Here is a 22,891-nt window from a genome sequence, read left to right as displayed (position 1 = left end):
TACTCATGAATGTTGGAATAGGACTTACAAAAAGGGTTCACGTTATGATCCTGTGATTGCCGAAGCAAAAAAAAAGACTTTGTGCAACCATTACTGAGGTTCTGTACCCTAGACTAGTCTTGTATAATGCCATTGAAATTAATAATCATCAAAATAGCTAAAAGTAATTACTGTAGATGGTTAAGAGAACATCGGCTTCGACGTGAGAGGGAGATATGGCAACGGATTGTCAATCTTGCCACCTCTAGTAATACTACTGAAATTTGGCAGGTGAGAAGAGGGACAGCTAAAAATGATCTATCAATGAACAGTGTTTCGGAAAATCCAGGTGAACTAACCACATTGCATCCACAGTAGGTGCAACTGTCCCAGTAGATGTAGAATTGCCTTTACCATTAGTTAAATGGGAATCTAAGGAATCTGTTCTAGATATTACCTTAATAATAAAGGCTACGGAACTCTCGAGCAGCGGGACCAGATGGTACTTGTAACAGCCTCCTTAAACTGTCTCCTGGGATGTGGGCCCAGACATTACATATCCTTTTTGTACAGATAGGAGAATGTGGTACGCTTCCAGCAACCTGGACTGAAAGCCACATTCTTCCAGTGTACAAGAAGGGATCCTGGAATGAGCCATCTAAATACCACATGCTAGCTATGCTGGACATTCCAGCTACGATCTTTGCAAATGTTTTGTCTAATGAACTAAATACATGGATAAAAGATAATTCTGTTCTCCCTCCCAATCAGATTGGTTTTAGAACAAATTTCAACACATCTCACAATGTATTAATCTTGTTTTCGCTGTTGAATATACATGGATGTAATGTGAATCTGCGGTTTATTGTGCTTACATCGACTAAAGTGCCGCTTTTGACACAGTGATGCACAATAACCTGTGGAGAAAACTAGTGTCTTGGAATATACTGTGGGGATTGTTAAAGATGCTTATGTTGCTGCACACATACACAAATCAGGATTCGATTAGATGGAGAAGGTAAACTATCAGAATTCATGACTACAAGAGGAGTGAAACAAGGGTGTGTAGTTGCAACAACCCTCTTTAATCTTTACCTGGCCGACCTGAAAATTTCCTTTGACGGTCTGAATAACTATCCTATCAAAGTCAGCAAACAAAAGATAAGCTGGCTGGGATATGCCGATTTGGTTTTGCTTGATCACACACCTAAGGGGTTGCAAACTATGATTGATGCCCTAGGTGTCTATGCAAAAGCTAATGTTGTTCGAATTATTATTAGTAAGAGTAAAACTGTTAGGTAAGATTTTCGCAGAACTGGTAAATCTTCCTGACCTGGACCAACCCCAGAACGTTTTTGCTTTACTAGCGTCATATTGTTCCTTAATACCTCTGAGTGGGAACCTTTTTCCACACTGACAGATCTTTTACTCTTTATGGGTGTAATTTGTTTTTACTCTCCTAGTGTCTTTTTAAAGTTATCCTCTTTATCAACTTTTTGGCAATAAGTGCCCGTTGTTGCTGGGTTGCCCTAGAGGTTCCCTTTGAACTTTCTTTTGCTAAACTTTAGAGAGCTACAGTTCGCAAGGGTAGAAAGGATCTATGGATTCCTTTTTATATTTTATTTTGTGAAACCAGCACCCCCTCCCCACCTTATGTGGAGTGCTGGGGAGATACAATGTATCCCCCAATATACTAAAACTAACAATTCTGTTACAGGGACAAGCTTACCTTCAATGGCTGGTGGCAGTGATCCCTTGTATTCATTTGGTACACCTTTACCGCGGGCTGTGTTCATAGCTGCAGTACAGGCACCCAAGGGTGCTCATTTTACCAAAATGGCCCCCATCTTTTTTCACAGTTTGTGTTTCTTGTCCTTTCTTGTTCCTTACCCACACCCTCAAACCCCCCCCCCCCACCCCCGACATCCCAGGTGGGAAAGTCCTTTGTGTGATTTTTATCTTCAGCGTGAGTCCCCTGGACTCCCCGCCCAGGCTCCAGTCTGTTTGTAAGGGCAGGAAGCGAACGACGAGTCCAAAACCCCACAGCCCTCTCTCTTTCACCTTGCCTGAATGGGAACAAATCCCAGTGGGGGGCTGGCTGTCCTGATTGCACAACCAGACTGCCCCTTGTTGTAAAATGCAGGGAGAGAATGCAGAGGTTGTGCTGTAGTTCCTGTTAAATACTGCAAACCTGGAAGCTGAAGGGTAGTCGACCACTGGAATCGAAACCGAAGAGTATGAAGGAAAAGTAGCAGAAATGATTTCAAACGACCGAAGAGCCTGCTGTGCAATCAGAGCCTGCTGTAACCCTTCCTTCCATAGCCTGGTGAGGTCCACTAGACTCAGGAAGACCTGCATTTTGAGCCATCCCACGCATTGCTGCGACCTTGCGTTGCTGCAATTCCCCAATACCCTGGACCGCCAGCCACTGTGCGGTGCACAGTCTTCCGAATTCCAAATCTCGCTGAAACTTCGTGGGCATCCTGGTGGATCTCCAAAGACACAAATCGATTCTGAAAAGTCCCCTCAACAGAGTGCTGGACCTTTGCAACGATGATAATTCAACTGTGATTCTGTCTTTTTCTGTGCTCCTTAAAAAGGCGCCCAATCCGCAGAACCGCATTCAGCCGCGAGGAAAACCTTGCCTAGAGCCTTCATCAATACCTGCTGCAAAGTTCCTTCTGAGGTCTTGTTTTCAGTCACCACAACAAGGAATCCACTGACAGGGTATTTGGCTGCAGATCCTGAAGTACTTACCTCAAGTCCCTTAGGATTTCTGTGTAGCTCTGGGGTGTTTCCTGTTATGGGGAGGCCTCTCATGCAGTGAATCCTGCAAGGGTGTCTTCTGCGAATGCCCTGGACCCTCTTCTAACTCTAAAGTAAAGTACTCAATTGTTTGCCCAGTCTTCCTAAGGAACTCTGACTTTTGCATCTTAAGAACCTATCCTGACACTGCGTGTTGGTCACTAGATCGTAGTGACCCCCTTTCGACACTGAGAACACTCATTCTCCAAGAACAAGGGAACAACTTAAGCGATTGGGACTTTTACCTAGAAAAGAAATACGTGTTTAAAGTGACTTACTTGTAAAGAGTTGGTTGGTAACTGTAACTCTAAGAGTGAACAGTTACATTAAGTTCTTACTAACCTTGGATGTGTAATGCACAATTCTTAAAAGTATGGTTAAAATCTTTTCTTCCTTAGAAACTGTTTTGCCATTCTAATGGAAAGTAGATGTGAAGGTATATTACTCTCCTGTGATTAGGTTGTGCCTCTTCCCAAAAGTAATGTGTTGGTTTCACCAGATTATTCCTACAGGATAATTGTATGCGTGTCCACCAACTGGGTCTTGCTTCCCTTTACTTGCTGCTAGCCTGTCCAGGATAAGTTTGTATTAGGTTGTTGCCTACCTAGAATAACTTTGTGTCATTCAGTAAAGTGTAACATTAGGGTTTACTTTCCCTGTGCTATCTAACCTAGAGTCTGTGGTTCTAACTGTCGCTTAAAAGTCATACATCAGTTATCCTTATAGCTGGGAAAGATCTAACCTGGACTGCTAGTGAGACTGAAAAGGTGTATGGTTTTACTTACCTTGAGTTAGCTGTGTGCCATCCCAAAAATAAGTTACCAGAGTTATAGTTTTTCTTAATCTGTGTTTCATTGATCCCAAAAGCAACTGGAATTGAATATTACATCCTTAGCTTTTACACGCCTAGTATAACTGTGCGTTATCACAAAACTAGTTATATGTTTTTACTGTACCTGGAATACGTGTTCCAATATTCACACAAAGTATATTGTCCAGTTGACTGATTATGTGATCCGTACTGAGAGTAGCTGTACAACTGATAGGGCCTACTGCCCTTGCATTACTGAATGTAATTCTGAAAGTAACCATTGGTTTTTACCCCAAGAATCGGTGTAACATATACTGAATGTGTATGACAAGGTTTTGACTTCCGTAGAACTACTGTTAGGTATTTCAAATAAGGTTTATACTTGGGTCTGTGTACCTTCAAGTATAGTGATGTGTTTTTAGATGTGTGATTACATATAATGTGTGATAGTGCTTACTTAACCCCTAGATTTATCTGGGCCTGCCTAGATTTAAATACATTTATTTTTACATACATAGTGTTTCAGTGTTTCTTTCTACCATGTATATTACAATTTCATTTGTACTGATTCTACAGTCCTCTACCCATCCTAAGTTAAGCCGGGCTGCTCAGTCTACGCTACCATGTACTCAGGTGGTACAGCCTTATACTAAGAATGGAGTCTTGTACTGCATCAGTTGAATGCAGTTACTAAGCCCTTAGTTGGACTTCAGAAAAACTGTACTAACAAAAACCATGGCATTCATGGGCAAAAACAAAGTGCAACATATAATTTCATGGAAGCTTGGACTTATTTTTGAACTTGTCAAGTGTTATAAATACCTAGGGGTTGATACAGATGAGAACTTGAGATGGCAAAATACACTGGAACGAAACTAAAGGAGAAATGTTTTAAAATAGTAAATACTCTTAGCTCATTTATAGGAAGAAACGGAGGTTGCTCTATACATACGATATTACTGCTATACACTACTAAAGTTCTGCCTGTGGTGAACCATTGTATTGAAGTATGGGGCCATAATTTAATTGAAGAAGTAAAAATATTTCAGTCAAAGATCTTACGTAAATTGCTTATAATGCCCCAATCACTGTGGAGTTTTATGGTTGGAATTTGACCTGAACGGTACGTTGTCAGACTTTGTTTTAAGAGTGGCCATGTGTTATGATAAATTGATACAGTTAGATAATGACACCAGAATGGTAAGCTATTCAGGCCTTTCTGAGCATTGACTCAAGCAGGACCATGGGCACTATGGGCAAGATCCTGTGCCTGCACACCAAATGGTTCAAGGGTCATGACTGTAAAGTAGATAATACCAGTCAGTGTATCCAAATGTTGATTAAAGCATAAATGTATACCTTTCGTCTCATTCCAACAGTGGTCCATTTATAAAATATAGAATTAATTGTGAGAACAAGCCCAAATACATTATGGCCTACCCTAATAGCACAATCATCAGTCAATATCTACTCTTAAAAATTAATGCATGTGCGACTCTGGATATTAAAGGTCCGAAGTAGGTCTGGCCAGAGCGGATCAGCAGTGCTGTTTATGAGTCAAGAATGTGATGGAAACATTAGAACATTTATTGGTAGACTGTATGTATGAGTTTGAACAAAATAAGAATTAAATATGTCAAATCGTACAATAATTTAATCAATTGTTTAGACATGCGTTATTTGGCCTAAATTTATGGAAGATGGCAAATTTAATATGGTGAAATTCTATCTGAAGTATACTGAAATTTCAGATGCATCATCTGATTTTTCTTTAGACAGGTATGATGCTTATGTAAGATTTTTAATGTTTGTATGCTGGTTTTATTTTTTGATTCTCCATTATCAGGAAATAGTAAGGACATTCTTTTAAATTCATACTGGGAGCTAGGTGTACTGTTTTAGGTCATTGCTTACTGTATATACAAAGCCACTTGGTTGTGCGTTTATTAAACTAATAAATAAGTCCATACACTGGATATGCCATCTCAAGGAATGCAGATCATTCAGAGCCGATATTGTACTGTCATGCCTCCTCCCTGCCACACCATTGCCAGACATCCTTGCCACACCATTGCCAGACAACCTTCCAAATTCACATCCGCCACCCCTAATCATGCTTGCTTCATCCGGCGTGTTCCCCATAACACTCACCGCACTCAGCAACTGAATTATCAAGGACGGCTACGACCTTTCCTGCATTGGAACCTGCCATGGAGCTTTTCTCCGGGACGGCACCCGTCCACGGGCGCCCGGAGACTACGATCCAGCACCCGGAGTGTTTCCGATCAGGTGACCAAACGCCGGCAACAGGCGGCCAATCGCCGGCAAACACTCCCCATGCAGCGTCGAGGGTCACGTGACGTGGATCCGCGTTTCCCTCGTGACTGTATCACATGATCAATTCAACACAGTCAAAAGGACAGGGGAAACGCGGAACAAACGCTTCACAGCTGCTTCTCGGAGCGCTGCACTGCGTTTTTGGATCTCGCTCAGAATTCGGATTTCTTTGACCACGGAACGTTACACAGATTGCTTTTGGTTTCTTCCTCAGGCTCAGGCGAACTTTGATCTCCAGGCTTCACGACCTTTGGCTTTGCACAAACTTTTTGAACTTTGGATATTGGACCTTGGCAATTGTTTTCTTGGCTTTCGACCCTGGACTGTTAACGGATTGTTTATGGATCATCCACTGGCTACCTGACCTACAGGTGTACTCATCAAGAGTGCCCACAAGGACCCTTCTGTTCCCTCTACCCCTTTGAGGCATCCTGACCAGAACATTTGGGTAAGCCCTTTGGCTTTTTCCATCATATTGCATTGTGATCATTGTGACTGTCTGCCCTAATCATTTATTGCCTTACAGTGGTCAGGGGGTCCTTCCGGTGTTCCTGGTTCCAGCTTGACGGCACTCCACACCTGTGGCCTCAAGAATTGCATTGGTAGTGATTTTATTCTTGCCAGTGTGGTACTTGGGGACGGAGGTATCTTCATCTACAAGACCATCAAGATCACAACATGTACGCTGTATGCGAGCTAGAATGCCATCAGGTCAGGGCGATTATGTACAGCTGATATGGGTCAGCAGAACTTATCAACTGAATTATGCATGTATCCTCCCTAACGTTTAAAGATTACTACGAGACCACACAACCCCAACTCAGAGCTACTTCAGTGAACAAGGTGCACTGTAGCTAAAGCCAACCCAATAATCACTCCTGTGCAGGGTGAGGAGGGAATGGAGGAACTAGAGAGTGTAGATGGACCAGTTTTGAAATCACCCTCTGCACCCATATTTCCACCATTATCAACATCAACCATCAGATGCAACCTATTATGGAATGTTGCAGATCTTAACAGACACATGGAAGACCCTGCCTTGATCAACTTTAATACTACGATCTTGCTTGCCCACAGAAAAAAATTGGTGTTGGAGGCCAATGAAACTCAACGTTTCTGCACATATGCGATTCCAGAAGAAAAAGGACTGAGGGGAAGACATAGGGACAGGCTGTTGACATGGATAGGACCCAGTCTCAATTGGTCTATTACCAACCGACCAACCACCCAACCAACCGGGACTCCTGACCTCCAATGTCTGGAAGCCATTACTCAGGAGGGCAAGTCCATAGTACTATTTACCATCTACAATCGGCCATATGAATTAGTGCCTCCGGGAAGCCTGCACAAAATGCAAGAGATCATCCAGGATTGTGAACAAAAAGATAAGGAGCCCACCACTTGTGCTGGCAATGGATGACAAACCTACAATTTGAGACCTTGAAAGATCTTGAAGGACTGGGGGATGACCAGGATTATGCATGGGTTATACCATCCCTAGTGAGCAATCAACTGCCCAGAACCCCTCCCCCCCCCATCCCTCAAACAATTAAGGAAGCAAACATCCTCGATGAAGCAAATCTGAGAGCCTGAAATGGCAGGATAAAAGTAGATCACCCAGCAGAAGAACAAGTTACTTACCAACTGTAACGTTCTTTCGACTGGATGTTCCTCCCACGTATTCCTCATCTTGTGATATTGTGATAATTTGTTTCGCCAGCTTCGCTGCATCGGAAAAACATTTTCGGCAGAGGGCGCTGTGCTAGAGGTCGTGGCGTCGAATGTCCCTCGACGGGCTCCATACCATGTCGATGTCACCGTTGGTATACATGGCTCGAGCCGCGCCCGTTGGCTTCAGTTCTGTTTTTTGAGGAAATACTCGTGGAACATCTAGGCGTATGGTATGACTGATAGGCCCATCGTGAGAGGAAATGGTAAGAAAATGTAACCTATACTGCGGGGTAGGCTGGGAGGGTCGATGAGGAATACGTGGGATGAACATCCAGTCGAAAGAACATTACAGTTGGTAAGTAACTTGTTCTTTGAATGGATTGTGTCCTCCCACGTATTCCTCATCTTGTGATAGATTCCCATAGCAGTGACCAATTTGGAGGTGGGTTTTTGTTTTCATGTACAGAGTGAAGTACTGCTCTGGCAAAAAGTCCCTCATTTGAGGATGAGGCATCTAAGCAGGAATATTTGATGAAGGTATGCATTGATGCCCATGTTGCAGCTGAGCAAATATCTTTTGCAGTGACTCCCCTCTTCAAAGCCGCAGAAGTAGCCATTCCCCTTGTGGAGTGAGCACGTAACCCTTCCGGTGGGTCTTTTCCTGCTAATCTGTAGCATTCCAATATAGCTAGAATAATCCAGCGGGATATGGTTTATTTTGTCACCGCTAACCCCAATTTACGACCTGTGTATCCCACAAAAAGTTGGTCATCTTGACGTAATTTTGACATTCTTGCTACATAAAAACTGAGAGCCCTCTTGGGGTCCAGCCTATGTAACATCTCTTTTCCCAAATGAGGAGGATAGAATGTTGGTAAAACAATTTTCTGCGACAAATGGAAGTCAAACTACTTTCGGTAAGAAAGATGGTTTTACTTTCAGAATCACTTTGTCTTTATAAAAAGTGATGTATGGAGGTTTACATGAGAGAGCCTGTAGTTCACTAACCCTGCGGGCTGATGTTAATGCCAAATGGAGGACAGTCTTTAGCGTTCAAAGCCTCAATGGACATGAGTGCAGAGGCTCAAATGGTATACATGTTAGGAATTTAAGAACTAAATTCAAATCCCAGGCTGGAACATGAAATAGTATTGGTGGATATACATGTGTAAGTCCTTTTAAGAACTGTATTATTAATGGTATTTTAAAGTAAAAGACCTCTTCCGAGGAGCGCTTAAAAATGGACAGCGCAGCAAGGTATCCTTTGATTGTTCCGATCTGGAGGCCCAGATTGGCTATATGTAACAGGAAAGAAAGCACCATTGGTGTGCCACATTGAAAAGGGTCCACTTCTCTATCCTTGCACCAGTTACTGAATTTATTCCAATGACACCGGTACAAAGATTTTGTTGCTGGCTTCCTGGCCGAAAGCAAAATCTCCATTATGTCATCCGGAAGATCCCAATCCTTGTATCTCAACCTCTCAGAAACCATGCAAACCATGCATGAAGGTTGAGTGTGTTGACCTCTGGATGGAGAACACGACCTTCCTCTTGCGAGAGAAGATCCTGTCTTTGTTGAAGACGTATTGGAGGGCAGATGGACATGTCCAGAAGGTCCGGGTCCCACGTCCTCCTGGCCCAATCCGGGGCAATTAGGATCATGGTCTTCCTGAACTTTCTCAACCTCCTGATTACTTGAGGAATCACGGGGACTGGAGGAAACGCGTACAGCAGGGGAAAATCCCAATCCACTACGAATGCGTCTCCTAGAGCTCCTCTCAGAGGAAATTGCCTTGAGCAATACTGATCGCACTTCCGGTTTACCGAGCTTGCTAACAGATCCCCTTGAGGGGTTCCCCAAAGGGCGAAGATCTCTAGAAGGACTTCCTGAGCTAACGCCCACTCGTGGGAGACTATGCTCTGCCTGCTCAGAGCGTCTGCCGCCGTGTTCTGCTCTCCGGCTAGGTGAACTGCCGACAGAGAGATTCCTTCTTGTATTGCCCAGAACCAGAGCTGCATCGCCTCTCTGCAGAGGTAGAGATCCTACGCCTCCTCTTTTTTTGAGGTAGTACATGGCCAATGTGTTGTCTTTTCATTATCAGGACATTCTTTCTCTGTACGGAGGGTGGGAAGGCCTTCAGAGCTAGTCTTACTGCCCTCAGCTCCAAAAGGTTGATGTGTAGTCTGGACTCCGATGGAGACCAACGTCCGTTGATTGTCAGATCGTTGGTGTGCTCCCCACCCCGTGAGAGAGGCGTCCGTCACTACTGTTATTTCCGGCCATGGTTGCCAAAAAGATTCTCCCTTGATGAGGTTGTCGTTGCAAGCCCACCATGATAGATCCTGAGCAACTGCGCTCGGGACTTGCAGAAGATCTGACATATTCCCCGAGAACTGGGACCACTGAGTTTTGAGGGCCCATTGGAGGGATCTCATTCTCAATCTGGCTTCTGGCACCAGAAAACTGCAGGTTGCCATGAGGCAGAGCAACCGCAAGAAATCGACGGGCGGTAGATGCTGGGCTTTTTGGAATTTTGTTACCATCTGCTGGATGTAAAGAGCTCTCACCTCGGGCGCGAGGCTTTCCCCGAGGAAGTGTCCAAGACTGCTCCGATAAATTGGAGTTGTTGGGATGGTACCATGTGGGACTTCTTGAAATTGAGGGAGAAGCCCAGGTTGTGGAGGAAGTGGCAGGTGATCGACAGGTGTTCCTGAGCTTGTTCTGGAGAACGTGCTCCGATTAGCCAGTCGTCCAGGTAGGGGTATACGTGAATCCCACCTCTCCTGAGACTCGCTGCCACTACCGCCATCAGTTTGGTGAAAACCCTCAGGGGGGAGGTCAGCCCGAATGGCAGAACTCGAAACTGATGGTGAGAACCGCCAACTACAAACCTCAGGTATTTTCTGTGCTTGGGATGGATTGGCACATGACAAGCATCCTGAAGGTCCAATTATACCAACCAGTCTTGGAGTTGGAGAGCCTGAAGGATCCGAGAAAGAGTCACCATCTTGAACTTGTCCTTCCTGAGGAACTTTTTTAATTTTCTCAAGTCTAAGATGGTTCTCAATCCTACGTCCTTTTTGGGGATGAGAAAATAGAGGGAGCACCAGCCTTTGTTCCTCTCCACTACAGGTACCTGTTCTATTGCACCTTTCTCTAGCAGGGTTATAATTTCCTGCCAAAGGAGCGGATCTGGAATTTTGGTAGAGCTGGCTGCTGGTGGATGAGCTTGATGTCTTTTTATGAAGGGTTGCAGTAACCTTGAGCTACTGTCTCCAGTGCCCATGCATCTGAAGTAATGCCCCGCCATTCTTCCAGATTCTGAGAGATTCTGCCTCCCACAGGCGTTTTGTATGATAAGACCTCAGAGATTTGGAGGCGGCTGCATGAGCGGCTGAGGGCATAGATGCCGTTCCTGAAGATTGCTTTGTAGTCTTTGCTCATCCACCTCCAGTGACATTTCTTCTGCCCCTTTGAAAAGCCTGTCCTCTTCCTCTAACAACAGAGGAGTAGTATCGAAAAGGACGACCCCTCAGGAAGATGAGCCCGAATAGGGTTTCTGAGGCTGTCGCATGGAGGCACTAAAGGACTTTTTTGCTGCTTTCGAGGTCTGTAGTTTTTCGAGGCTCACATCAGCCTTACTACAAAACAGCCTTGAGCCATCAAAGGGCATGTTTAGGAGCCTGGTCTGTACATCGGGTGCAAACCCTGACTTTCTCAACCACGCAAATCTGCGAAGCACTGTGCTTAATGCCATGGACCTGCTGATACTATCAGCAGCATCCAGTCCAGACTGGAGGCATTCCCCCCATTGCCTCCTTACCGTCATTGACTATATTCGGGAAGCCTTCCCTTTCCTCGCCTTCCGGAATATGCTCAGCCGCCGCCGAAAATGCATTCCCACAGGGTATGTGTGAACCTGGCCAGGGTACAGGTGACATTGGTAGATTTCAAGGCCATGCTACCCGACGTAAAAACTTTACAAGCCCAGGCATCAACCTTCTTATCTTCCCTGTCCAGAGGTATGGTGGGGTATGCTGTCTGCCTGGATGTAGTAGCTGCCTGAATAACCAAGCTTTCTGGAGTAGGGTGTCTCCTCAGGTATTCTGGGTCAGAAGTGGAAGTTCTGTACTTTTGTGGGAGATTGCTGTTTACTGCAGCAATGCTATCAGGTTTTTCCCAGTTTTTCTCAACTGTTCTTTGTAATGCCCTATGAAAGGGGAGAACTGGATTTTCCGGGGTCCTCGGACTATAATATCCGTCATATCGTCTTGTTCAAAGGTAGGGGAGGCTCTTCCCCAACCCATATACTCAATCACCCTATTCATCAAACTCCTATACCCCGAGTCTGCATGTTCTGCAGGATCAGGTGCAGTAAACTCCAATTCGGGTGATGTGTCCACACCACTAGCAGAATGCAGTTTCTCAGATAAATCCTGACACAAAAATGAGAGATCAGTTCTTCTGTAACTTGTCAAGTTGCATATTTTACTCCAAAAGGAGTGACGATCTCATCATCTGAACCAGATTCCTCAAAAATTGAAGACATGGACTTAGAGAAGTCCGATCTTGGTAAAGGTGTAAACCTTCTCTCTTCTTCCTCATCATTTGTCGAAGGAATCGGTGTTTTCTTCGAGGGAGTCGAAGGAACCTTCGACACTCGGCGAAGCCTTCGACAAAGGCGTCGAAGATAAACTAGGCTTCGTCACCGGAGCAGTCGGCGCCGATGGTGTCAATGAAGTTGCACCCGACTTCGACAATTTTTGTTTCTTATGAGGGATCGGAGAGGCACTCTATCCTCGAGGATCTCTCAACGACTTGTCGAGTCGCGATCTATGGTTACTACTAGGCTTAACCGTTGTAGTTCCCGACTTCCCTGCGTCGTCCAAAGGAGCAACCGGGGTCTGACTTTTCTGAGGTTTCTTCGAGGGGGTCAAGGCCGCATTCTCAAAGAGCTGCAACATTCTTTTTCTAAAGCTCTCCCACTTTGAAGGGGAATCCGATCTAGTCGGACATCGAACCAATTCTGTCGACGAATCGGACGATGACGACGGAGATCTATGTTTCCTTTTTAGCTTTTTAGAGGAAGACGAAGGAGATCATCTCGACCTGCTATGAGATCGGGATCTCTTCGAGTGCTTTTTATGGCGTTTCGATTCCTTGGAGTCGGACAATTTTTTAATGTTTTTAGATAAGGCTTTCGATGAGCCCTTCGACACCTCCCGTCCCACCGCTAACTTACTTTTCCTCTCACAGAGGGCCTTCTCCGTCATAGACGGACAGGAGCCACAGTCACCGGTTCGACGGTCTGAACCCAGACACCACAAACAGATACAGTGAGGATCGGTGATGGATATCTTCGATCCACAGTCATTACACTTCTTAAACCCAGTCTTGGGAGTCGAAGCAGTCGAAGAAGACATTTTCTTAACAGAAAATCTCGAAGCGCGCCATTCACTAGAGCGAAGCAATCGGAAAAACAAAACTGAAGCCAACGGACGCAGCTCGAGCCATTTATACCATCGGTGACGTCGACACGGTATGGAGCCCGTCGAGGGACATTCAACGCCACGAAATCTAGCACAGCACCCTCTGGTGAAAAAAAATTCAGATGCAGCGAAGCTGGCGAAAACAAATTATTACAAGATGAGGAATACGTGGGAGGACACAATCCATTCGAAAATACCTTTGTTGGCCACAATGGATGTTCAAGGATAGAGTATGTCCTCATAAGTGCAAAGAATTGGGATCATGTGATCAGCTTAGTGGTTTTAAAATCCTCATGAAAGTGACCACAAACCGATTCAGAGTTTCAAACGATGGAGGGATTGCAATGCCACTTCTGAAGAGACCCTGTCAACACCAGCCTGTTTTGACAGGACATGCTAGAATATGTGTAAAGTGATCCTCTATTAACCCTCTCATTGAAAAATCCAACATTTATGGATCAATTGTAGCCAATGCAGCGGCTAATTGCGATCAAGTGACTAATGAACAGAGTATTTGGATAACTACAAAGCGATGACAGAAAATAGATTGTCCTTTCTTTACTTAACCAGCAAGAAGAGTTAAACAGGACTCTATAAAGAAGGGATGGCACAAAGAAAGCAAGTCAGCCAAAGATAGATTTGTATCATACCTGAAGAATGGAACTTCAATTGACAAACAGTGCTTGCGATCACCGATGTCCTCATGAAGACATTATTCAAAAGAAAAAGGATTCATTTGTCAATAATAGATGGAGTGACTTGCTAATGGCACGTAATAAACAGAAGACTCGTGCTCCTTCTGGAAGCTGGTAGCAGGGAAGGACTTGAACGATTCGAACGCTTTGCAATGCCAAATCGCACCAGACATCTGGCATAATCACTTCAGTGGGCTGTATAGTGAATATCAGGGGGTCCCATGGAGGTACATCCAAGCTGTAAGAACCTGTCAGGGGAGCACCCTCTTGATTACAGTTGAGGTAGAGAAAGCACTCAAGAAACTGGTAGCCAGGGAATTCACAGGCCCAGTCAAAATCCTGATAGACAAGAATGACAAATCAATAAGGGCACCAGTATTGTGCCGCATGTTCAACGCTGCTACTAATACAGACAAGGTTCCGTAGTCCTGGCGGAAGCGGAAATAGTGCCCATTCATAAGAAGGGCAAACTGAGTCTTCCTGGGAACTATAAACCTACTTCCCTGTTGGATGCAGCTGGGAAAACCTTTGCCAAGGTAGTTCTGGGACATTTGCAGGCTTGAGTAAATGAGCAAGCAATTATAAACCATCTGCAATCTGGACTTCAACAGGGCATTAGCACAATAGACCAGAGTTCTAGATTGGAATTGATACTGAAGAAGTGCACAGCCCTCAAACATAAGCTGTGGTCGGGGTGTTTCTGGTAATTGCGGCTATGGGGTTGTGCTTGGACAACTACGAAAGACGCAGAGGGGACTGAGCTTATTGTGCTCCCAAGTTGCACTAACTTGGTAATTGAACTAAATATTTCAATTCATGGAAGCAGAGAGAAACTGCAAGGGGTATCCCCCTGGGATCCAGTGATGGAGAGTGACTATTAGTGCCCCATTAGATTTATTAGGTCTTATCAAGGTAGGTAGGTGTGTGGGTGTGGGTATAAAGACAATGAGAAATTATAACAGATTTAGGGGTGTCATTCAGAGTTGGGTGGTAATGGCGAAATCTGGCATATTGGGCAAATACCGCTAATTTTACCATCCACCAATTCAGTGGTAACCCATTTTTACCTCCAAGGTCAACGAAAACTAATCTAAATTGGCCCCAATTTTTAAAAACACGTTTTATACTGTTCAGCAGGGCAGCACCGTTGCTTCCTTCACTAGGGAGAGAACAAGTTTGCAAAGTACCATGTTAAGAAGGTAAAAAGATGGGCCGCTCCGATTGTCCACCTCTCCCCCACCTTGCCCATGTATTGCATAAAAGTATCAGAATTTTCCCTTTTCTGCATAGAAATGTGCAGTAGTGGTATGAGCCGCAACTGTACATAATCCATTTCCAACATACCTTTGAAAATGGCTGAAAAAAGTGAAATACCTTTTTACTTTGCCACCGGCAGAGGTGGCATTACTGAAATAAATTTTCAATAGGGTGGATTTTCAGAAATACCTTTAACGGAGGTGGTAACTCTCTCCAGTGGTATTCCTTTAAATCCCATCGAAAGAACGTTACCAGGTAAAATAAGTAACTTGTTCTTCGAAGGGATTGTGTCCTCCGACGCATTCCACATCTTTGACAGACTCCCAAAGCAGTACCAACGTATGGAGGTGGGAAAAGAACTTACAATTGCATCAATTTAGAATGCCCAATCAAATTGCAGAATAGAGGACTGCCTTACCAAAGGCCAAATCCTGCCCATGGATAGAGTCCAAGGAATAATGTTTCACAAAGGTATGGACAGAGGCCCATGTGGCTGCTTGGCAAATATTGCGAATCGGAACACCCCTCTGAAGGGCAGTGGAGGCAACTATACCCCAAGTAGAATGAGCCCGTAAGCCTACAGGAGGGTCCTTTCCCGCCAAACAATAACACTAAGAGATCATCAAAATAATCCATCTAGATAATGTCTGCTTGGAAACAGCCTGACCTAAACGCCTTCCAGCATAACCAATAAAGAGCTGATCGTCCGCTGACCCGGGACATCCGTGAGAGATAGAAACTCAAAGCTCTCCTAGGGTCCAACCTATGGAGCCTCTCCTCTTCCTTACCAGGATGTGGAGGAGGATAGAGCGCTGGAAGAATTACCTTCTGGCTCAGATGGAATTCCGACAAAACCTTCGGAAGAAAGGAAGGCCGCACCCCAAGGACAACCCTGTCTTTATGGAACACCGTGAAGGGTGGTTTGGCGGAAAGTGCCTGCAACTCACTCACTCTGCGTGCAGAAGTAACCGCAACTAAAAATACAGTTTTAAAGGACCATAGTCGCAAAGGACAAGAATGTACGGGCTCAAACAGAGCTCCCATTAGAAACTTTAAAACCAAATTAAAATCCCATCCCGGCACCTGGAAAGGCGACGGTGGAAACACATTAGTTAGCCCTTTTAGAAACTGAGATATCAAAGGGATTTTAAAAAATGAACATTCCTCAGACGAGCACTTCAATATGGACAGCGCAGCCAGGTAACCCTTAATGGTACCCACTTGCAGGCCCTTGTGGGCTAAAGAAAGCAAAAGAGACAAAACCAAAGGAATGGAACATTGGAAAGGATCCACATTCTGCACTCTGCACCAGTCGCAGGACTTTCTCCAACGGCAACGTTACAGAGTTTTCGTTGCGGCCCTTCAGGCCGAAAGCAACACCTCCATCACCTCTTCGGGGAGGTCCCAATCCTTATACCTCAACCTTTCAGATACCAAGCGTAAAGCGTGAGACTTGACCTCTGGATGGAGAACCCGACGTCCCTCCCGTGAGAGCAGATCATCTCGGTAGGGAAGACGACGTGGAGGGCAGATGGCCAAGTCGAGAAGGTCCGGGTACTACGCTCTTCTGGCCCATGCCGGAGCAATGAGGATCATTCGATAACCGCACCTCCGTAACCTCTGCAACACCTGCAGAATGACGGGGAATGGAGGAGACGTGTACAGCAGTGGAAAGGACCAGTCAACTACAAACGCGCCCCTAAGGCTCCTCTTGGAGGAAATTCCCGCGAGCAGAATATTTCGCACTTCTGGTTGACACTGGTGGCGAAGAGATCCACTTGCTGGGTTCCCCAAAGGGCGAAGATCTCCAACAGAACTTCCTGAGCCATCTCCCACTCATGAGAGACTGTGCTCTGCCTGCTCAGAGCGTGTGCCGCCGCGTTTTCATCTCCGGTCGGATGAACTGGCGAGATCAAAATCTCCTGCTGAATGGCGCAGAACCAGAGCTGCATCGCCTCCCTGCACAACGAGAGGGACCCTGCCCACCCCTTTTTGTTCAGGTAGTGCATTGCCACTGTATTGTCCATCATAATCAGGACATTCTTCCTCCGCACAGATGGCAGAAAAGCCTTCAGGGCTAGCCTGACAGCGCGCAGCTCTAACAGATTGATGTGGAGTCGGGACTCCGACAGAGACCAACGGCCGCTGGCTGTCAACTCGTAGGCATGAGCACCCTAACCCGTGAGGTAAGCGTCCATCAAGATCGTAATCTCCGGCAACAGTTGCCAAAATGGAGCACCCTTCATCACATTTCCTTCAACGCCACCACAGAAGATCCTGTGCGACCGTGGGCGGAATCTGAATGGGATCCAACATCCTGCTGGAGAACTGCGACCACTGCATCTTGAGAGCCGACTGCAGAGATCTCATCTGCAGCCTGGCCTCTGGCACCAGGAAAATGCAGGATGCCATGAAGCCGAGCAACCTCGAGAACTCGAACGCCGGGAGACTCTGGGCACATTGAAATTTGTCCACGATCTGCAGAATGTGATGAGCCCTCACCTGGGGAGGCAAACACAACCCCAGGGATGTGTCAAACACTGTTCTGATGTACTGGAGCCGCTGGGTAGGTGTCACATGGGACTTCTTTAAATTGATGGAGAAGCCCAGCTTGTGAAGGGAGTGGCAGATGACGGATAGTTGATCCAGGGCTTGCTCAGGAGAACACTCCCTGATCAACCAATCGTCCAGGTAGGGGTAGACGTGAATCCCCCTTTCCCGAGATACGCAGCCACCATCAGCTTGGTGAAGACCCTCCGGCGGAGGTCAATCCGAACAGCAGGACACAAAACTGAAAATGCAAGTCGCCAACCGCGAACCTCAGGTACTTCCTGCGCTTTGGATGAATCGGCACATGAAAGTAAGCATCCTTGAGGTCTAGAGACACCAACCAATCTTGTAGTTGAAGGGCCTGGAGGACTTGAGAAAGACACCATCTTGAACTCTCGAAAGCGCGGACGTAACGGTGCCTTGCGATTCGAAAATTGCCATCATCTGCTGGCGGAATGCATCCCATTCGGCCAGCGACGAGTGTTTAGTTGGACAAGTTACCCACCGTCTGGCGGAGTCCTCTGACGAGGGCTGGGAAGGCGACCAGTGATGGCGCTTCCGTGAATGCCTCGAAGAGGCAGAGGAATGGCAGGACCCACTCCGAGACCCCCCTGGACCTACGCCGACACAGAGTCACCCCTCGAATCGTCGGTCAAAAGACCAGTAGATTTCGACTAGCAGGTTTTACAAACCCTACCTACCGACACAACAACTTCTTCCGCTCCTGTAAGGCCTTCGAAGTTAGGGACTGGCAGTCATCGCAATAGTCGGTGGCGAGGCTTTCACTGAGGCACCAGAGGCAGACATCGTGTGGGTCTGTAATGGACATTTTGGAACCGCAGTCCCGACACTTTTTGAAGCACGACTTTGGGGTACAAGACGACGAAGACATCAGAGGCGCGTCGAGATTCCGAAGCGAACATGTTCGTGGAAAAAATGGAACTGAGGCTACCGGCGTCATGCGTCCTAGATATAACATCCGGTGATGTCGACCATCGACGAGGCCCTCGATGGACAGCGTATCAACGTCATCGACGCAGGACGCCTACGCCGAAAAAAAATTTCCGAAGCAGCACAGCTGTGGTAATTACTGTCAAAGATGTGGACACAATCCCTTCAAACAGCCAGACCAGCGTTTTGTTTCACAAATTGCAGTCCCTGTCGGCTTTGTTATCCTATTTCGGCGAATTCTGGGTGCCAGAATTAGCTGGTCGGTTTACCTAGATGCTGCACCCTAAGTGCTTATATTGCGACTGCAGCAATATTTAAATACATTTTTCTTTTTGAAAAACACTTTTGTGGGTTGCGCTTCTGGTAGAAACAGTATAAAATCACAATAATTATTCCATGTGTAGTGTTTATTCTTTGCACTAATTTTCATGCAACTCTAATTTTCATTCACAGATTCACATGTTCATATTTTTTTCTCTGTACACATTTATTTCTCTCAACACGCGTTTCCCCATGGTATGTACCCGTGGTTCTTCAGGAGAGATACTAAATTTAAATTATTTTATTGCTACAGATAATGATCTCTCTGATTTCTTATTGTACTTTTTCCATCTCTCATTTTTGCTTTCATGGAGATATTTTTTCAAATTCTTATTTTCTTCAACTCTGTGTTCTTCCTCGGTACAAATGCCATATGTACGCCAGGATCCGTGCTCAGCCAGACCAACCGGGGGGGGGGCGGGCGGACGGGCAACAGCCAACTTGCATCCCTGCCTTTAGGTCAACATTTCAATCTATTCAGTGATTAGCATACCAAGGGTGTATCCATCGCTTTTTACTAACTTAGTGTAAGGATGACTGGAGTTAGGAAGGAGGTGTTTTGAGACATGAGAGAAGGATGTCCATTGGGCCCCTTGATATTTCAATAAAATCCCTTGGTCCGCCCAAAAGATCTGGAGTGATTTCAGAGCTGCAACACATACTAGGGCAAAAATGGGTTGCTTAAAATGCACCCTTGGGATAGGGCACATTAGCGGCAAACCAAAACCATATACCTTAAGTTAATAAAGGGTCACAATGGCAGGGGAACTTAAGAAGAAGTGCCTCTAGCCATCAAAACGTCAGTGTTCCAATAAAGCAAAACCTTGAGGGACACTAAAAAGTGGTAATGGAGTCACTATAAATACTGTTGTAACAACTGACAACCTTTGGGGTATGTCATCTGCACTTTACACCATTCACCCAACATGCCAATGTAAGCCTTATTCTCTATCGGATTACCAGCTAGAAGTTCAGTCAGGCATAGGAAAAGCCCAGCAGGTCCACAAAGGTGGTGTCTTGGAACTCTACCCCTATTGTGGTTCTGAAAAACCCTCCCAACAGCACATCTGTACATAGGGTGAAACTAATCGACCACATAACTAAAACCACTAGGTTGAAAACAGATTCAGCAAAAGATTTGTCAAAAAGGAGCCTTAAAGACGGCAATATACATTTGGTAATAAAACATGGTTTGCAAAACTGCTTTAATAACAGCTTGCAGGAAGGATGGGTACACATGCACAGTAATTGCATTCGGAAATTTAATAGCATAATTACATGTCTTGCTCTAAATAGAAGTATTAGTGGATTGTATTTGTGATGTTAAAAACAGATTGTGGCAAATACAAAAAGGATTATTGTTAAGGTCCTCACTTCATATTGACAAATCCACAGTTAAAAAGGAACCTATCCATATAAAGTGTGAAACTGCAGACTGTCCTTTAGTGCATGGGAAAGATACAATATCGAACTACATGTTGAAAAGAGGTTACAAAAGAAGCCATGAACAAAACGGTTAGGATACCGCTAGACCAATTACCTGTGCTGCTCTCTGCTTCCTCACTGGCAACACGCATCAAGGCATCCAACACAAGGGCATTGTCTAGCCATGTGTACCACTCCTCCAACTCCTGCAGGAAACTAGAAGGGCCGGTTGTTTCAGACACTTTCCTTGTTGCAAGTTTGCATAATCGCTCAATAAACCCAGATATGTTCAAGAGAGTAGCTGCAAAAGAAAAATAGTACTTGCAAAATGCATACCAACACTCCATTTCAACATCAACATTACAAATGTTTCAAGTCCTAAGTGGAAGTTAATATGATCCAAAGCATCACAATCCAATAAACAAGTTCTGATTAATTAATGTAAAATAACAAAGATAATTACAGTTCAAGCTCTCCATATCTATTAGCATTCAGAAACTTTGGACTAGCTCCACCTTTGGGCAGGCCAAAATAGAGTATGGTATAAATGTACTCATTACACCATTGTGTCCTGTACCCTAAGGGAAGGAGGGTAGTTTATGAATATTAATGAAAATACCCATGATAAAGAGCAGGGTTAAAGTAAATATCCCTTTTACATGATGGGATCTTCATTAATATGCATAGAGCCACCACCTTATGCCAGGTTGGTGAGGGCGTGACGAAACAATGGAAGACCCAGTCCAATGCCTTTATCTGAATACAAGGTGTTGGGCACGATTGTATGCAGTACAACAACCCTGACCTCCTGGCAATAGGAACCCAACCTTTAGTCTAGGTCTGTACTACACAGGTTGGTAGTGTGGCTGAGCAGCCAGGCCTATCTCAAGGGGGTCAAAGCGAGCTGTAGGGGTGTTACACAGAGATTCACAATGACAAGTATTCAAATAAACTCTTACACACAAGGTTTGATTAAACAATTTTTAATGTATTTATCAGTCAGTTAGAATAAGCCTTCTTCAGAAGTGGCAATATAACAGTAACACTCAAATACACTGCAAAAATACACACTTAAAATGTGTAAATCAGTGAGTACCCATTTGGGATGGCCCACAGACACTACCTACACACTCAGATGACTTCAATAGTTAGGGTGCTGGGGACATTAATATATCACTGTTGCATTTAGAATCAGATTTAGGAATGGAATATGTCAAAGATAAAAGGTTATTTAGAACAACACAAGAGATCACACAAATATTCTGAAGCAGGTAAGTACTTTTGGTAACCCCCAATGCAAAGTTAGTTAACCCCTTCCTGGAAGGAAGGCAACACCTAAGCAGAGGCAAGACGAGTCATTCAGGGAGCCAGGCGAGCTAATGTTAAATTAGCAAAAGTCAAAGTGAACTGAAGCACTTCTTGCAGGTAAGTAAAAGTCTTTATAGGATAGAAGGGTTTATAGTCAAAAAGTCGAATCCAATAATGTCGAAAGTCAAAAAGTCGAAAACAAAAAGTCGAAAACAAAAATGTCGAATTTTTTTTTTTGGTTGCTTTTTTTTCGAAATGGGGGGGGGGGTCCCCCCCAACCCCCCTTTTTAAAATTTTTTTTTTGTTTTACCCCTTTTTTTTTACCCCCGGAGCCCAAAAAAAATATATAAATAAAAAAAATAAAAATTCGACATTTTTGTTTTCGACTTTTTGGATTCGACATTTTTGTAATTCGACATTATTGGTTCGACATTATGACTGGACACCGAATAGAAGAAATTCAAAGTAGAGCCACACGCTGATTAGGCTTGTGAAGTAAAGAAGCTGTTGGCAACTCTACAGATGCAACCGAGACAAATCTCCAACGAAGACAAGCAAGGTGGCAAAACAAGAGGCAAGTTCTCTCAGACTTTACAGTACCTTTAGATTGAAGAAAAGTGCAGCAGATGAATTATGTTCCTGTTCAGCTCTGCAGATCCTTGTGTTCCTGGGCCTCAGTCGTGGGGGCAAGAGGAAGGACGTCTGGGGACTCCTGCAGTACAATGTGACAGTCACTGCTCGCAACCAGCAAATCTTCAACCAAGTGGCACTTCGGTGTTTCAGCTCCTCGCGTCTACCGCAAATAGCAACAGCGCGGTTCCTGGCTATAGAGATGGGCTTTCCTTGAATCTGGGGTCCCCGCACTCTGTTGAGGGGGGCTCAGGGTCAGTCAGTCCTGCTTCCTGGGAGTCCGGAGGATCTTCCTGGAGCTCTTGGCCAGCTTAAAAGCAACGCAGCCAATCTGGTGTTCATCTCCCTGGCTATTTGGTTCCAGCGAATGCAGTGAAATTTCAACCAGCTCTGAAAGGATGTCCAGGTGGCTTACTTTGGAGTGGATTGGTCCCACCAACTCAAGGGGAGAAGTCTTCCTTGCAGGGACTTCTCTGTCGATATAAATTTGGAGTTTCAGCACAGCAGCAGGGCTTCACCGGGCAAACCAACGGTCCAGGAGTTGCAGCAGGCGCACTCTTCAATTTCTTCTTTGGATTCCTTCGTCTAGTCGTCGACTCTGCCTTCCAAGCCAAAAAGCCTCACCTTTTATGCAGGTTTCTCCCATTCATTCCGGCCTA

General features: G+C 45.0%; 1 protein-coding gene across 1 annotated transcript in view; it reads right to left on the bottom strand.

Moving 5' to 3' along the window:
* TRPC4AP (transient receptor potential cation channel subfamily C member 4 associated protein) overlaps positions 1-22,891 on the bottom strand; it is a 1,405,828-nt gene that overhangs the window by 1,064,295 nt on the left and 318,642 nt on the right. The window contains exon 8 of the mRNA XM_069652258.1: positions 20,410-20,595. Within this exon, the coding sequence (XP_069508359.1) occupies positions 20,410-20,595 (186 nt within the window). The remainder of the gene's footprint in view (positions 1-20,409; positions 20,596-22,891) is intronic.

This window comes from Ambystoma mexicanum, chromosome 3p (genome assembly GCF_040938575.1).
Source record: "Ambystoma mexicanum isolate Mex_15411 chromosome 3p, UKY_AmexF1_1, whole genome shotgun sequence".
Taxonomy (NCBI): domain Eukaryota; kingdom Metazoa; phylum Chordata; class Amphibia; order Caudata; family Ambystomatidae; genus Ambystoma; species Ambystoma mexicanum.
Note: the sequence above shows the minus strand (reverse complement) of the source record. Positions and strands in the feature narration are given on the sequence as shown.